We start from the raw sequence: 19,718 nt of genomic DNA on the forward strand, positions 1-19,718 counted from the left end.
GTATTACAGGCTCACCTGATGCTAACATATATAACATCAAGTTACAGACTCAACTGTTACTGACATATATAACATCGTGTTGCAGGCTCACCTGATACCGACATATATAACATCGAGTTACACGCTCACCTGATACCGAAATAGATAACAACGTGTTACAGGGTCACCCGTTACCGACATATATAACATCGTGTTGCATGCTCACCTGATACCGAAATAAATAACATCGTGTTACAGGCTCACCTCATACTGACATATGTAACATCGTGTTATAGGGTCACCTGAGACGAACATATATGACATCGTGTTACAGGCTCACCTGATACCGACATATATAACATCGTGTTACAGGCTCACCTGATGCCGACATATATAACATCGTATTACAGCCTCACCTGATGCTAACATATATAACATCAAGTTATAGACTCACCTGAAACAGACATATATAACAACGTGTTACAGGGTCACCTGTTACCGACATATATAACATCGTGTTGCAGGGTCACCTGATACCGACATATATAACATCGTGTTAGAGGCTCACCTGATGCCGACATATATAACATCGTATTACAGGCTCACCTGTTGCTAACATATATAACATCAAGTTACAGACTCACCTGAAACAGACATATATAACAACGTGTTACAGGGTCACCTGATACCGACATATATAACATCGTGTTGCAGGGTCACCTGATACCGACATATATAACATCGTATTACAGACTCACCTGTTACCGACATATATAACATCTTGTGGCAGGATCACCTCATACCGACATATATAACATCGTGTTACAGGCTCACCTGATGCCGACATATATAACATCGTATTACAGGCTCACCTGATGCTAACATATATAACATCGAGTTACAGACTCACCTGTTACCGACATATATAACATCTTGTGGCAGGATCACCTCATACCGACATATATAACATCGTGTTGCAGGCTCACCTGATACCGACATATATAACATCGAGTTACAGGCTCACCTGATACCGAAAAAGATAACATCGTGTTACAGGCTCACCTCATACTGACATATGTAACATCGTGTTACAGGGTCACCTGATACGAACATATATAACATCGTGTTACAGGATCACCTGATACCGACATATATAACAACGTGTTACAGGTTCACCTGTTACCGACATATATAACATCGTGTTGCAGGCTCACCTGATGCTAACATATATAACATCGTGTTATAGGCTCACCTGATACTAACATATATAACATCGTGTTATAGGCTCACCTGATGCTAACATATATAACATCGTGTTATAGGCTCACCTGATACTAACATATATAACATCGTGTTATAGGCTCACTTGATGCCCACATATATAACATCGAGATACAGACTCACCTGTTATCGACATATATAACATCGTGTTACAGACACACCTGACACTAAGATATATAACATTGTGTTACAGGCACACCTGATGCCAACATATATGACATCGTGTTACATTTTCACCTGATACTAACATATATAACATCGTGTTATAGGCTCACTTGATACAAAAATGGATAACATCGTGTTACAGGGTCACCTGAGACCGACATATATAACATCGTGTTACAGGGTCACCTGATACTAACATATATAACATCGTGTTATAGGCTCACTTGATACAGAAATGGATAACATCGTGTTACAGGGTCACCTGATACCGACATATATAACATCGTGTTACAGGGTCACCTGATGCGAACATATATGACATCGTGTTACAGGGTCTCCTGATACCGACATATATAACATCGTGTTACAAGCTCACCTAATGATAACATATATACCATCGTATTACAGGCTCAACTGATACCGAGATATATAACATTGTGTTACAGGGTCACCTGATACCGACATACATAACATTGTCTTACAGGGTCACCTGATACCGACATATATGACATCGTGTTACATTTTCACCTGATACTAACATATATAACATCGTGTTACAGACACACCTGACACTAAGATATATAACATTGTGTTACAGGCACACCTGATACCAACATATATGACATCGTGTTACATTTTCACCTGATACTAACATACATAACATCGTGTTATAGGCTCACTTGATCTAAAAAATGGATAACATCGTGTTACAGGGTCACCTGAGACCGACATATATAACATCGTGTTACAGGCTCACCTGATGCGAATATATATGACATAGTGTTACAGGGTCTCCTGATAACGACATATATAACATCATGTTACAGGCTCAACTAATGATAACATATATACCATCGTATTACAGGCTCAACTGATACCGACATATATAACATTGTGTTACAGGGTCTCCTGATACCGACATATATAACATTGTGTTACAGGGTCACCTGATACCGACATATATGACATCGTGTTACATTTTCACCTGATACTAACATATATAACATTGTGTTACAGACACATCTGACACTAAGATGTATAACATTGTGTTACAGGCACACCTGATACCAACATATATGACATCGTGTTACATTTTCACCTGATACTAACATATATAACATCGTGTTACAGGCTCACTTGATACAGAAATGGATAACATCGTGTTACAGGGTCACCTGATGCGAACATATATGACATCGTGTTACAGGGTCTCCTGATGCCGACATATATAACATCGTGTTACAGGCTCACCTAATGATAACATATATACCATCGTATTACAGGCTCAACTGATACCGACATATATAACATTGTGTTACAGGGTCACCTGATACCGACATATATAACATTGTCTTACAGGGTCACCTGATACCGACATATATGACATCGTGTTACATCTTCACCTGATGAGAACATATATAACATCGTGTTACATTTTCACCGGATACTAACTTATATAACCTTGTGTTACAGACTCACTTGATACCGACATATATAACGTCGTGTTACAGACTCACCTGACACTAAGATATATAACACTGTGTTGCAGACACACCTGATACCAACATATATGACATCGTGTTACATTTTCACCTGATACTAAGATATTTAACATCGTGTTACAGACTCACCTGATACCGACATATATAACATCGTGTTATAGGCTAATCTGAAACTTACATACATAACATTGTGTTACTAACTCACCTGTTTCCGACATATATAACATTGTGCTACTAACTCACCTGTTACCGACATACATGACATCGTGTTACAGCCTCACCTGATGCTAACATATATAACATCAAGTGACAGACTCACCTGAAACAGACATATATAACATCGTGTTACAGGGTCACCTGTTACCGACATATATAACATCGTGTTGCAGGCTCACCTGATACCGATATATATAACATCGTGTTACAGGCTCACCTGATGCCGACATATATAACATCGTGTTACAGACTCACCTGTTACAGACATATATAACATCGTGTTGCAGGATCACCTGATACCGATATATATAACATCGTGTTACAGGCTCACCTGATGCCGACATATATAACATCGTCTTACAGGTTCACCTGTTACCGGCATATATAACATCGTGTTACAGACTCACCTGACACTAACATATATAACATTGTGTTGCAGGCACACCTGATACCAACAATATATGACATCGTGTTACATTTTCACCGGATACTAACATATATAACATCGTGTTACAGATTCACCTGATACCGACATATATAACATCGTGTTACAGACTCACCTGACACTAAGATATATAACATTGTGTTGCAGGCACACCTGACACCAACATATATGACATTGTGTTACATTTTCACCTGATACTAACATATATAACATCGTGTTGCAGGCTCACTTGATACCGACATATATAACATCGAGTTACAGGCTCACCTGATACCGAAATAGATAACATCGTGTTACAGACTCACCTCATACTGACATATGTAACATCGTGTTACAGGGTCACCTGATACGAACATATATGACATCGTGTTACAGGCTCACCTGATACCGACATATATAACATCGTGTTACAGGCTCACCTGATGCCGACATATATAACATCGAGTTACAGACTCAATTGTTACTGACATATATAACATCGTGTTGCAGGCTCACCTGATACCGACATATATAACATCGTGTTACAGGCTCACCTGATATCGAAATATATAAGATAGTGTTACAGGCTCACCTCATACTGACATATGTAACATCGTGTTACAGGCTCACGTGATACTAACATATATGACATCGCGTTACAGGGTCTCCTGATCCGAACATATATGACATCGTGTTACAGGGTCTCCTGATACATACATATATGACTTCGGGTTACAGGGTCTCCTGATACGAACATATATGACATCGTGTTACAGGGTCTCCTGATACCGAAATATTTGCCATCGTGTTACAGGCTCACTTGATACCAAAATAGATAACATCGTGTTACAGGGTCACCTGATACCGACATATATAACATCGTGTTACAGGGTCACCTGATGCATACATATATGACATCGTGTTACAGGGTATCCTGATACCGACATATATAACATCATGTTACAGGCTCACCTAATGATAATATATATACCATCGTATTACAGGCTCAACTGATACCGACATATATAACATTGTGTTACAGGGTCACCTGATACCGACATATATAACATTGTGTTACAGGGTCACCTGATACCGACATATATGACATCGTGTTACATTTTCACCGGATACTAACTTATATAACATCGTGTAACAGACTCACCTGATACCGACATATATAACATAGTGTTACAGACTCACCTGACACTAAGATATATAACATCGTGTTACAGACTCACCTGACACTAAGATATATAACATTGTGTTACAGGCTCACCTGATACCAACATATATATGACATCGTGTTACATTTTCACCGGATACTAACATATATAACATCGTGTTACAGACTCACCTGATACCGACATATATAACATAGTGTTACAGACTCACCTGACACTAAGATATATAACATTGTGTTGCAGGCTCACCTGATACCAACATATATGACATTGTGTTACCAGACTCACCTGATACTAACATATATCACATCGTGTTACAGACTCACCTGAGGCCGACATATATAACATCGTGTTGCAGGATCACCTGATACCGAAATAGATAACATCGTGTTACAGGCTCACCTGATGCCGACATATATAACATCGTATTACAGGCTCACCTGATGCTAACATATATAACATCAAGTTACAGACTCAACTGTTACTGACATATATAACATCGTGTTGCAGGTTCACCTGATACCGACATATATAACATCGAGTTACAGGCTCACCTGATACCTAAATAGATAACATCGTGTTACAGGCTCACCTGATACTAACATATATGACATCGTGTTACATTTTCACCTGATACTAACATATATAACATCGTGTTACAGATTCACCTGATACCGACATATATAACATCGTGTTACAGACTCACCTGACACTAAGATATATAACATTGTGTTGCAGGCACACCTGACACCAACATATATGACATTGTGTTACATTTTCACCTGATACTAACATATATAACATCGTGTTGCAGGCTCACTTGATACCGACATATATAACATCGAGTTACAGGCTCACCTGATACCGAAATAGATAACATCGTGTTACAGACTCACCTCATACTGACATATGTAACATCGTGTTACAGGGTCACCTGATACGAACATATATGACATCGTGTTACAGGCTCACCTGATACCGACATATATAACATCGTGTTACAGGCTCACCTGATGCCGACATATATAACATCGAGTTACAGACTCAATTGTTACTGACATATATAACATCGTGTTGCAGGCTCACCTGATACCGACATATATAACATCGTGTTACAGGCTCACCTGATATCGAAATATATAAGATAGTGTTACAGGCTCACCTCATACTGACATATGTAACATCGTGTTACAGGCTCACGTGATACTAACATATATGACATCGCGTTACAGGGTCTCCTGATCCGAACATATATGACATCGTGTTACAGGGTCTCCTGATACATACATATATGACTTCGGGTTACAGGGTCTCCTGATACGAACATATATGACATCGTGTTACAGGGTCTCCTGATACCGAAATATTTGCCATCGTGTTACAGGCTCACTTGATACCAAAATAGATAACATCGTGTTACAGGGTCACCTGATACCGACATATATAACATCGTGTTACAGGGTCACCTGATGCATACATATATGACATCGTGTTACAGGGTATCCTGATACCGACATATATAACATCATGTTACAGGCTCACCTAATGATAATATATATACCATCGTATTACAGGCTCAACTGATACCGACATATATAACATTGTGTTACAGGGTCACCTGATACCGACATATATAACATTGTGTTACAGGGTCACCTGATACCGACATATATGACATCGTGTTACATTTTCACCGGATACTAACTTATATAACATCGTGTAACAGACTCACCTGATACCGACATATATAACATAGTGTTACAGACTCACCTGACACTAAGATATATAACATCGTGTTACAGACTCACCTGACACTAAGATATATAACATTGTGTTACAGGCACACCTGATACCAACATATATGACATCGTGTTACATTTTCACCGGATACTAACTTATATAACATCGTGTTACAGACTCACCTGATACCGACATATATAACATAGTGTTACAGACTCACCTGACACTAAGATATATAACATTGTGTTGCAGGCACACCTGATACCAACATATATGACATTGTGTTACATTTTCACCTGATACTAACATATATCACATCGTGTTACAGACTCACCTGAGGCCGACATATATAACATCGTGTTGCAGGATCACCTGATACCGAAATAGATAACATCGTGTTACAGGCTCACCTGATGCCGACATATATAACATCGTATTACAGGCTCACCTGATGCTAACATATATAACATCAAGTTACAGACTCAACTGTTACTGACATATATAACATCGTGTTGCAGGTTCACCTGATACCGACATATATAACATCGAGTTACAGGCTCACCTGATACCTAAATAGATAACATCGTGTTACAGGCTCACCTGATACTAACATATATAGTATCGTGTTATTCAGGCTCACCTGATACTGACATATATAACATTGTGTTACAGGCTCACTTGATCCTAACATACATAACATCGTGTTACAGGCTCACCTAATACCGACACCAACGTCTTGTACATCGCCATTGGTTGCAGCGTTGTTGTAGTCGTACTCGCTGCCGTCATCCTTGTTGTGGCTGTACAGAGAAAGAGGAAGTCAAACACACTAGAAGGTAAAACAGCATCTAAGGTGAATTGGCCGTATAGAAATATCTAGTGGACAAATGTAACATAAACAAAATACATTAGACCGGGTTTGTGTGCTGAGAACGCAGCGAAAGCCCTGACAGAATAGACATGTACAAACGTTGTATGCCTGATTCCAGTTGAACATGATGATTCAGTCTGTCTGCAGCTTGAAGGCCATGTCGTTGTAAAACTAATACGCTTCATCAATCGCGGATGCTCATTCGATAAACACGTTATTCTCTCTTACAATATGTGTCTTATATACAAGAGAAAGTGCACATCTGGTGTAATATATTGTTGCCGCATAAAAAACAAGTGCTATTAAACAAAACATGTTTTTCGTGATAACCAACACAGTTTAGTTTTGACTTGATCCTTTGTCGTTAGCTCCAAATTCATGCTCATAAGCTACAACTCATGCAGCTGCTGCTCTATATACAGCAACATTCAGAAAAAAATGTTCGTTTTCATTTCGATAAACTTCGTCTCATTATACGCTGTCACTCTCAATGAAATGATGTTTTCTCTACCAGTATATGGACACAATCTACAGCGTGTCCTCTCTGTTTATCAACCTGTCATGGACAGGAACTATACTAAAGTGTTTTTTATCTCATCTTCAGAGCAAAATAAAGCCGTTGCTGAAAGGTAAGCATATGCTTTCCTCAAGACAATATGCCGAGGATGATGCTTATCTAAAGTTACTAGTATACATCTTAAACCATTACTACCCGTGAAGGTCCGGGTTAGAATATTGATCTTCAGTAACCCATGCTTGTCTTAAGAGGCGACAAACAGGATCGGGTGGTCAGGTTCGCTGACTTGGTTGACAGATGTCATCGGTTCCCAATTGCACAGATCGATGCTCATGATGTTGATCACTGGATTGTCTGGTCCAGACTCGATTATTTACAGACCGCCGCCATATAGCTGGAATATTGCTGAGTGCGGCGTAAAACTAAACTCACTTCACTCACTGAAACCATTACCTTTGGTGATGCTGTTCTTTACATTCCTAGGATTAGTTTGGTTCAAGTTGAATTTGATTTGAAAATAACGGTCAGTAATAGTGCCTATTCCCATTAAACTAGTTCTTCCATTATACCCTAAGTTATTGTATAGTATATAGGTCCAAGGATATAGTATGGATCCCGTGTCAGAGTGGGCTTCTGGTACCCCGTATGTCTGAACCAATCAGTGATAGTCGAGGGATGTCAACGTCTGTGAAATGTCTGCTAGTACGCCATGGTTTACATGATCATACTGATATAGTCACACACCCAGTCACACCCCAGCTCCATGCTTGTCGTGACGTGACTAACGGGATCGGGGGATCACGCTTGCTGACTTGGTTGACACGTGTCATCGTATTCACATTGCGTAGATCGATGCTCAATACGTCAGACACTGGTTTGTCTGGTCCAAACAGACCGCCGCCATACAGCACTGATATTGCTGAGTGCGGCGTTCAACAGCAAGCAAACAAACACAACCCTATTTATTTCTGCCACGACATACTTGATACATTACTGGTCTTTCTCTCTCTTGTTCGGTTAAAACTTAATATAATCAAACCCAATGTTCTGCCTTTAAGCCCAACTGGATCGAGTGGGGGAGACAAAATAGGTACATTACTAGAATGGTTTATGTAATAATTAGAAAGTGTGATCTCCACCTCTCTCCCTCTGTCTGTCTGTCTGTCTGTCTGTCTCTCTCTCTCTCTCTCTCTCTCTCTTGTTAGGTTAAAACTTAATATGATCAAATTATTTTTTTGCCTTTAAGCTCAACTGGATCGAGTCGAGGAGACAAAATAGGTAAGTCGGAGAATTAAATTTCACTGTTTAATGTTAAATGGAGGACGGAAGTATTTGGTTGATACGAACAGGAATATTAAATGTGACCTGAAATCAGTTGTTTAATTTGCTTTGTAAGGATACACTGATCTGTTTGGTAGAACGTGCTCTACATCCGTCAGTTATTCTGAATCTGGTTTGTATTCAAGCACTTAAAGTCCAAAGGCGCATATTGCACTTCGCTGGGTTTTCAGCCATTTTTTTCTTATTTGTTTTTGCACAAAACTGCGTGTTAAATACATAGCCAAACACAGTTGTGTCGAAGTAGAAATAAAACTTCGAGTTATCAAAGACTCGACACAACTGCAAAATATTGATTAACGTAGGACAAGGCAGGACCAAGCTTTCATTTCGATACAAACGTATGTTCGATACAACCCTGTTTGACGATATATACGTTTTTGGTATAATTGACACCATACTTATTAAACAAATATTGGAATCCTATACTATGTGGCGTCTCCATACTGTTGTATGTGCAGCAGGTGCCCGTGAAGAGGGTTAGCTGGCATGTTGTTCTCTCCATCTACAACAGTAAGCAATATAGGAGGAGCATTGTTAAAGTTGTTCTATGGCGGTCACCCAGAACTTTCTGGTGTTGTGATGTAGTCATGATGTAGTCGGAATTGGACAATTGACTCCAGAGATTTCTTATGGATGTGGGAAGGGTTTTGCGTCTTTTCCCCGTCTGTCACCCAATGTTATTGTGGGTAATTGTGTTAATTGATGCTGTAATTGTCATTGTTTATCCACACTCTTGTTGCAGAAATGATGGACAATATTCTCTATGAATCAGGCGCAATGGACAAAGATCAAGACGGCGATGAAAAAGGTTGATATATTATCACATAGCGATAGCAAACGAAATCATGTTCGATGTTTGGGCACCTTGCTTGATGAAGACATGTGGTCCAGTTACTGATTTATGATATATCAGAACACAGAGCTATGAAGAAAATCAAGATTTACTGTCTATAAATAAAGTACTCCAAAATGATATATACCGACTATACCAGCTTATGGATGACAACGTCTTGTTTATGGCATAGAGCGACGTTTTGGTGTACATTCTTAAACCATTATCGAGTATGCTTTATTATTCACTCACCAACTTCTAGAATGCCGATCAAAGAATTATTACTGAAGAACACCACCGTTTCAGTGTTATGAGATACGGAATTTCCCGTATAACTCCGTCATCGCTTCGATGCAAGGAAAGTGGACAGATGTGGGGAAAGAGGGAACGGGCTGCACTGTTGGTGTGTCATGGAACATGCAAGCCATGTGGTGAAATCCATGAGCTGGAACGGCGCTGACACATAATCAGGACGAATCGGGACTCGAACCATCCAGCATGGGTTTCTTGGTGCCCCAGGGATGCAACTCTTCACGACAATTTGCTGCTCCTGTGACGTCCGGGCCACCTGTGCCGCGTAGCCATAGTAATAGTCGTAATAGTAATACCGACCTTGATAAATATAATAAACTCGTGCTTGGTTTCTGCTGGCATTAATGTGGATGTCTTGCACCTACACACGGGCCTTCAGGAAGAAATGCATTTTGGCCAAATATCGCATTTTCTCACCTTTAGCATATGTACAATATTTTCAAAATGTTTCTAACACGAGGAAACGAGACCTCGATAAGTACCCTTACAGTATTCCATGCATTGTAACAAAAGATTATTTGCCTTTTATGGTTATTGTTGGTTCTTTGTTTGTCTGTCTATGTTTTGCATATTCTCATGTCTCATATTCTCATGTATCGTATTCTCATGTCACTGTTTGTGTCTGTTCATTAGCTTTGTGTTTATGGATGATCTCGTGTGTTTCAGTGATGATGGAAAACACCCTTTATGTCGGCGCTGATGAGGACGACAGCCCAACAACTGCTGTATGATCAACACAACAAAATTAGGAAAACTACAATTCGTTGTTATGAATTTAATTTACCTTAGTAATGTTTCCACATTCTGTGAGAACTGGTCAACCGATGCACATTGATACCAGGGTCGTCGAATTTTATTCCACAGATATAATTCGCTATGAATGATCCTGAATTTGAGGGCACAGATCATACAGACCATCTTATACTTTCTTGTGATAAATATGTTTTGTCGTGTTTAAAACCGGAACCCTGTTTGCTTTGTACAGCTCGTAGTTGTCAATCTTAGTTACGAACAGCATCACCACATGTTTCTTCAGACCCGTGAAGGTCCGGGATAGAATGAACCTTCAGTAACCCATGCTTGTCGTAAGAGGCGACTAACGGGATCAGGTGGTCAGGCTCGCTGGCTTGGTTGACACATGTCATCGGTTCCCAATTGCGCAGATCGATGCTCATGCTGTTGATCACTACATTGTCTGGTCCAGACTCGAATATTTACAGACCGCCGTCATATAGCTGGAATATTGCTGAGTGCGGCGTAAAACTAAACTCACTCACTCACTCATCAGCCATCAAGTACAGTGTAATTTGTTCCCCGTAGACTTCTACAGTACCTAGTCATTTGACATATACATGTGTGAATGGTTTGCCCTGACGCAGCAATATACACAAGAAATTAGATTAGCTTGAACTGTTGTCCCGAGTACTGGTACCTTAACACATAAATCCCCTTTCCGCACTAAATGTCGCCAGCTTATAAAGAATCTGTGGTCACAGCCATCATGTAACAAATGAAACATTTTGAAAAATACGGTCAGCTGTAATTATTAAATTGATGCATATTTACAAAAATATATGTTTATACAACATGATGCTGTCTCGGTGTACATATATGCCTCAGAGATATACTTCAAATATACTTCTGTAAAAGGTTTTTGAAAGTTAGTAAATATACCAGCAATGATGCTGGGTGAATGTGGCAGAGTTCCCCTACAATATCAGTACATGTCTAGATGTGTCAAATATTGGTGTAGATTGCTTCAGTTAAATACTCACAGGTTGCCGTATCAGTGTTATCAAATGCTTATGTTATTGGGTAAAGCTGGTAGAAATACTTGGGCCACATCTGTTAAAAACATTCTGTATCAGTTTGGTTTTGGTATTGTGTGGTTATCCCAAGATGTAGGTAATGTAAATTTATTTATGTTTACTTTCAAACAAAGGTTGTATGACAGTCTATGTCAAGACTGACTTTCTTTAATATCCAATTCATCAAAGTGTAATGTATATAGTAAATTTAAGTCATTGCTGAATGTAGAAAGATACTTAAGCGTAGATATCCCATATTATTACAAGCATGTCATTTCCCAATTTAGGTGTAATAATTTCCGTTTAGCGGTTGAGTTAGGCAGGCACAAAAAACATCAATTATGCTGACAGGATTTGTACTTATTGTTGTACTAAAGGCTTACATTTAGTGGAGGATGAATTCCTTGTTCTCTTAATATGTGAGAGATATGAAGATATTAGACAAGAATGCCTTCCTTCATGTACACTTGCTAATCGCAGTTTTGATACCTTTATTGGGATAATCTCTTGTAACAACACACACACTTTATCTTGTCTTGGACGTCTCCTCCATCATATAAAGAACGTAAGAAGCAAACCTGATATTACAATCTGTAACTCATTATAGTCACAGTACTAATACCATGTACAATATGATGTTACCATTGTACTTGCATTTCTGTATCAATATCTTAATATATGAGAGATATGAAGATATTAGACATATACACTTTTAACCAGTCTTGAAAATTTTAGAATGCTAACTTCTTGTAATAACATAAACACATTAACTTGCCTCATACGTTTCTTCTGTCATAGAAAGAAAGGAACAAGTAAATCTGATATTAAAATGTTTTATTTATTTTATTCACAGTACCAATAGTTAAGCATTTACAACACGATGTTACCTCTTTGCCGGCACTTGTATCAATATGTTGACATATGAGAGACATGTAAATTTTGACAAGAATGCCTTCTTTCCTGTACACCTGTTACTGCAGTCTTGATAATTTTGTCAGGCTAATCCATATTAACTATTGTCTTGAGAATTTTATTATGCGTTTCCTCTGTCATATAAAGAAAGTAATAAGTCAATCTGATATTAAAATGTGTAATTCAACATAATGCAACAACATAATCATAATAATTTGTCTTGGACGTCTCCCTTGTCACATAAAGTAGGTAAAAAGGAAATCTGATATCATAATGTCTTATCCATTATATGCATGGTATCTAATACACTCAAGCATGTATAATGCGATGTACCAATGTGTCTGCATTTTGTATTATGGGCCTTTGGCCTAGAACTACAGAAATAAATCTGTCTGTCTGTCTGTCTGTCTGTCAGTCTGCACACTGCCCTCAACGAAAACATGCTGGCTGGACGACTAATTCTGATTAAGTTCAGTGGAATTTCAAACATGATGGCTACAACATCAGGATATTGACAACATACATTTGTTAACTCGATGATGTGATGGCGGCCCTCATTCTAAGGCGGTACGATTTGTCCGTTAGGCTCACCAGAATCATAAGATAATTTTCTATTATTGTCTACTCTTGGTTTGACAGCTCCATATATAGTCTTCAAGGGACCTCTAACTGTAGACAGATGCAATGATGCATGAGCATATTCTTACATGGTCTAAATACCATCTAGTTCTAGTTCCACACAAACTTTGGCTAGTCTACAGCTTTTCGAGGATGTTGTAGATGACACTGGACTTCATTTCCACATTCTTGGAAAATTTGTTAATCGATGCACATTGATACCAGGGTTTTCTATTCTAATTCCATAAATATGATTCCCTGTGTATGATCCTGAGGTTGAGGGACAGATCCCACAGATTAAAGCCCCCCAAACTCATCGTATACTTGCGTATGTTCTGTGGTGTTTAAAACCGCAACTGTGTTTGCTTTGAAAACAGTGTGTGGGTGAGTATGGTTTTAAGCTGCATTTAACAATATTCCAGCAATATTCCAGCAATGTCACGGCGGGGGACACCAGAAATGGGCTTCACACATTGTACCCATGTGGTGAATGGAACCCGGGTCTTCGGGTCCACAGTAAACAGTTGTATTTGAATCAGTCATTGTTATTACTATTTGATACATTAGAATGTAAAGATCTGTATTTGTATCAATCATAGATTAATGGTGAATTCTTTTTACTGTGTTTTTACATATTCATATCATAACCAAATTGTTTATGAATGCGATGCAATTGGATGATGTAGTGTACTTGCTCTTTTGAATGCTTGTAAATATGACTGACTGACTGAGTTTGGTTTTACGCCGCTTTTAGCAATATTCCAGCAATATCACGGCGGGGTACACCAGAAATGGGCTTCACTCATTGTACCCATGTGGGGATTCGAACCCGGGTCTTCGGCGTGACGAGCCAACGCTTTAACCACTAGACTACCCCACCGCCCCTTGTAAATATGAGCATACGAATAAATATGTTCATTGTTCTGTTCGAGTCAATTTTGTAGATCGATTCGTTGCTTATGATGAAAGTCTCTGGACTGTTTCGTCTGGACTCCATCATTTACAGACTGTCCTCATATAGATGGACTGCCGGGTTGTAACCAAACAAGCAGACAAATCAGCGTGTTCACCTCCTGATATCATCGCAGAATGATATTGTTACCCACTGCCAGTTACCATCTGCATGGGCGCTTCATAACTCGGTGTCCTTCAGGTTCAGTCAAGGTATACCCGTTTGGTACCGAGAACTAATTCGGTGATGTGGGGATGTTGTGCTGGATGGTTGTTCTGGATATGGTAGAGTCCATACTATTTGTTCAGAGGGGTGTTAATAAGTGTACACATTTCGTCATTAGAAGAAAGGAGTGACAAACACAGTGAAAGATTAAATACAACGTATTTTCGATGCAGGTGTAGATGAACAAATTAGACTGCCACTAATTAGACTGTCCTCGCCCTTCTCGACTTAATTCCTCTTTCTTCATGGTTCACGCTGATGTCCACGCTGCTGAGCAAGCCTCACTTCAGGCGTTGACTGCTCTCTCGTGATCATTTCACACAAAGTCAAATACATTTGGATGGCAGGATATTAGAGAGTAAAGTTTAAAATGCCATTCTTCAATGTGTCCTGTGGCCAACATTGGCAAAATGGTTCCACACGAGCTTCCCCTTAACGCCCTCATCTACCAGGGCATTATCCCATAGTCCATTAACTTCGTGCTGTTCTTATCCAACGGGGCTATGACTGCTGCCTACTACAGGGAGACAGGTGGTCTGTCTCACAGTCCCTGAACCACATTATTTGCCCTACTGCCTAGCCCTCCTCAGTGCTAAAGCCATAAATAAAGCAAGTCTAGATTTCCTCAGGTTCAGACTGAATCTCTGGTCTCCCTGGGGCTCCTTTTCAATTTAATTGGGCTTGCTTGTTACTATCAAAATTATATATATTCAGGGACTAAGAATTAGTCTAGGAGACAGGCTACGGTTCAATGATTATAGATATGGATATGATCTGGGGTCGGTGCTAATGAGGTGGGAGAGAAAAGTGATGATCCGGGTAGAGAAAGAGATAACTCCGATAACCCATGTGAGAAAACTCCCTGTTTCCGTGTGTACATGTATATAGTTATATGTATTACGATATGTTTTGGTGGGTGAATGAGGTTTAACACCACTTTCACATTATATTGGTGGGAAAGCTGAATGTGTTGCAGTATCTGACCTTTACATCGTAACAAAACCCACAAACAAGGGCATTATACCCAGAAGATATTTACTCAGGAACTATCAAAGGTGTATTCCAGCCCGAGGGCGGTAAAGGAGACGTGTTTGACATATAGCTTTCAACACTAGGCTGACTTACTGAGTTTGGTTTAACGCCGCTTTTAGCAATATTCCAGCAACATCACGGCGGGGGACACCAGAAATGGGCTTCACACATTGTACCCATGTGGGGATTCGAACCCGGGTCTTCGGCGTGACGAGCCAACGCTTTAACCACTAGACTACCTCACCGCCCCTTCAACACTAGGGACGCTGTGTTCATTAAATATTGCTACGAGGAAAGCTTTGACAGTGCACACTCAGGTTGGACCCCTGACATATTCTATATTTTTGCAGATGTCGACCAGATCGAAAACTTATTGTGAATGTTTTTTAAAATCCTTTTTCTCATTATTATCCACATGTTCCAGGGACAAAATAAATACAAAATTTCTTTAAAACGCAAACCACGTTTATTTGTGTCCAGCATTAAATCATGGTTTTCTGTGTATATATCCACTTGCGTGACCGGCCACGCTCGCTGACTTAGTTGACACATGTCATCGTATCCCAATTGCATAGATCGGTGCTGTTGATCACTGGAATATTTTGTCCACATTCGATTCTTTACATATTGCCGTACCCATGAAGATCCGAGTCAACCCATGCTTGTCGTAAGATGCAACTAACGGGATCGGGCGGTCAGGCTCGCTGACTTGGTGGGCACATGTCATCGTATCCCAGCTGCGTAGATCGATACTCATGATATTGATCGCTGGATTGTCTTGTCCACACTCTATTATGTATAGACATATAGCTGGAATATTGCTGAGTGAAGCGTTAAACAACAAAAAGGAAAAGGAAACGTTATCTGGCTCCCACAGGCCAAACGGCTTTACATTGTATACTGTGATGATTTCTTCTATTGTGACTCGTCCTCTTCGTCCTAAGCTTCGTCATTTTCTTCTTCTTCTTCTTCTTCTTCTTCTTCTTTTCTTCTTTGGTAATCAGTTCCAGGGTCTTTAGATCTGTTATGGAACACACCTTGAAATTCGCCACATATACTTTGAACAGTGTAGTTCTCGAACTGGACTCTCTGCAGTTTGTAATGCATTAATGAAACATATTATGTACATGTCCTGTTGTCCAAAATGCCGATCATGATTGACAATGAATTGTTTCCTTATAATATTGTTTCAAACTGGAATCAAAACTGGAGATTTTCACAACTTCATTGCATACAAGCGTGCACAGACTAAGCAGGATGTAATTGCTGTGCTATGGAAAACTGAAATTATATGGCTCACTGAATGCTTTTAACAGTAGTTTATGTCCCAAAAGACATGCAATGTACAATACAGAATAATGAATACAAAATGGAAAACAGGCTACACCAGCCGATATAAATGCTTCTCCTAAACACAAACTTATAACGAATGAGTTTATAAATATATTTGTGGAAGTACAGAAAATGCCGAGACAAACAGGAATCATTCAAGGAATTATAAACAGATTCGTTTTCATACTGAGACAAATTCTCGTCTCCGCTTGGAATAGCATGTAAACGTATATTATTGTGAAAGAAATATTTGTTGAATCTGAATCGATCATACAGAGGACACTGAAGGAAATAATGGAAATGATCCTCTCGACATGCGTCACTTAATGATATTGTAACAGGGATAAAATCAGTCACTTTCATATGTTGCTCATTTGAACCTATACGGTTTTATCATTGTATATAGCTGTTTTCAACAGACTACTGCTTGTGTACAACACAGTCTAACTAGTTGTCTGTCTATCTCTGTCTTAGGTATATTACTCTCATAGCTTAAGGTTACAGGGTCCGTTCATTCTTGTTTTAAGGGTAGTCAGTTAATTCCATTTTAGTGTAAATATTAAATTTCCTTGATCATAGTACTGAAGCCTAGTTCTTTGTCTTAATTGGTGATTTTGAATAGCCATCTTAACACCTCTCAGCACTGGTCACAATCGCTCATTGCACGACAGAGGTCTCTCACACACTGCAGCCTTGGTCATCACATCGACTGGTAGCACATACAGCACTGGTTACAATCGCTCACTGCACTACAGAGGTCTTTCACACACTGCAGCCTTGGTCATCACATCGACTGGTAGCACATACAGCACTGGTTACAATCTCCCATTGCTCTACAGAGGTCTTTCACGCACCGCCGCCTTGAATTGGTATTGGTCATCATTGATTTGACCGTGTCATCACATCGACTGGTAGCACTCACAGCACAGGTCACAAATCACTTAAGCAAAGAGTCGTTAATGGGGAGGAAACAAGTATGATGTAGATGTGCTGCTGGCATTGGAGAACAGGACAACTCAACAGGAAGTTCTCTTCGTAGTTATCATTTAGGTCTTTGTACACTAAAGCTTGTTTTTTACAACAAAGAGTGAGTGAGTGAGTTAATATTTAACGTCACATCGGCAATATTTCAGCAAAATTTACAACAAAGAATGGTTTCAGGATGAATCCTTCCGGTGGGGAAGGATATGCTCACCTTTTCGCGAACACCTGGAATCATCACATCACACGGCGGTGGACATCAGAAACGGGCTCACAAATTGTGCACATGTGGGGAATCAAACCCAGGTCTTCGGCGTGACGAGTGAACGCCTTAACCACTAGGCTACCCCAACGTCTCTTTTAAAAGAGATGATACACACACACTACAAGTGATATCATATGAACAGAGTTCATAATTCATCATACACACGATATCTGCCTCTCTACCACATTATCATATATTTCATCTTGCAAATGATATTATATTATTTTGAGTGCTTAGATATCAACAATAGTTGTTAAACTTTGGTTGATAACAAAGTCATTAACAAAGCTAAACTTCAAGATGGGACAAAAGAGTAACTAACTTACTAACGGTTCCGTTAAACTATTAGTCTAAATTTGTCTAAAAAGACATTTTAAATGTATCTATTCATACAAACAACACAAGTGATTGTAACGCGCCCATCACAGTTCTATTCTTTCTATTACTGTAGGTGCTGACTGAAGTAGTTTAACTATTGCCATATTCCCGTTTGGCTTTGCTATCATTGCTGGTGTTTGGCCAAATACATTCCTCGATTGAATGTCTACAATATTTGTTGTAAGATATGTTTAACCTTTCTCGTATGCCCTTTGGTGCAGGCGATATGGAGGACGTTGTTACCCTTATATGTCACAAGTGAAACATCAGCTCCTTCACTTACAAGGAAGTCATACACTTATCTACGTCCCCAACATGTTGCCCACATCACTGGTGTCCCTTCATTATCTCTGCTATTGATTTCAGTAATATTCTGCGTAAGGATATACTTCACCATATCCACATGTCTACCGGAAGAGGCACTGTGAAGAATATTTTGACCTTCATTATTCACGAGGGAAACATTAGCTCCTTCACTGATAAGCAGGTCAAACACGTTTCTATGTGCCTCATATGATGCGCTCATCACTGGTGTACGCCCTGTTTCGTTGTGTCTTTGTTGAATAAGAACGAGATATTTGAGCATGGATCTTTAATCTTCGAGCGGTTACATCCCGAGTAGCGTCCCCTGACGGGAGCCTTCGTTATTGACATTTAGGGGAGAATTAATTGTTTATCAGTAACGTCACATCCTTCCCCTTAAAGATATGCTCTTTACAGTAAACATTTGAATAAAGGCATTAAGGCAGTTGTACAACATTAACTTTAAAGTCTCTCAAAAGACACACTGCCTTAACACAACTGAACATCTTTTCAGCTTTAGGTAACTGAAATATTACCACTTAGAGTCTTCC

The 19,718-nt window shown here is 39.4% G+C and overlaps 1 protein-coding gene across 1 annotated transcript in view; it reads left to right on the plus strand.

Moving 5' to 3' along the window:
* The window catches only part of LOC124292425, a 28,701-nt gene extending 17,249 nt beyond the window's left edge, over positions 1-11,452 (plus strand). Inside the window, exons 7-11 of the mRNA XM_046729505.1 lie at positions 7,199-7,324; positions 7,964-7,988; positions 9,123-9,154; positions 9,960-10,025; positions 11,028-11,452. Of these exons, the coding sequence (XP_046585461.1) occupies positions 7,199-7,324; positions 7,964-7,988; positions 9,123-9,154; positions 9,960-10,025; positions 11,028-11,092 (314 nt within the window). The 3' untranslated portion in view covers positions 11,093-11,452. The remainder of the gene's footprint in view (positions 1-7,198; positions 7,325-7,963; positions 7,989-9,122; positions 9,155-9,959; positions 10,026-11,027) is intronic.
* Positions 11,453-19,718: the final 8,266 nt, after the last annotated feature.

Source organism: Haliotis rubra, unplaced genomic scaffold (assembly GCF_003918875.1).
Source record: "Haliotis rubra isolate DU_JTF1 unplaced genomic scaffold, ASM391887v1 Scf517, whole genome shotgun sequence".
Classification (NCBI taxonomy): domain Eukaryota; kingdom Metazoa; phylum Mollusca; class Gastropoda; order Lepetellida; family Haliotidae; genus Haliotis; species Haliotis rubra.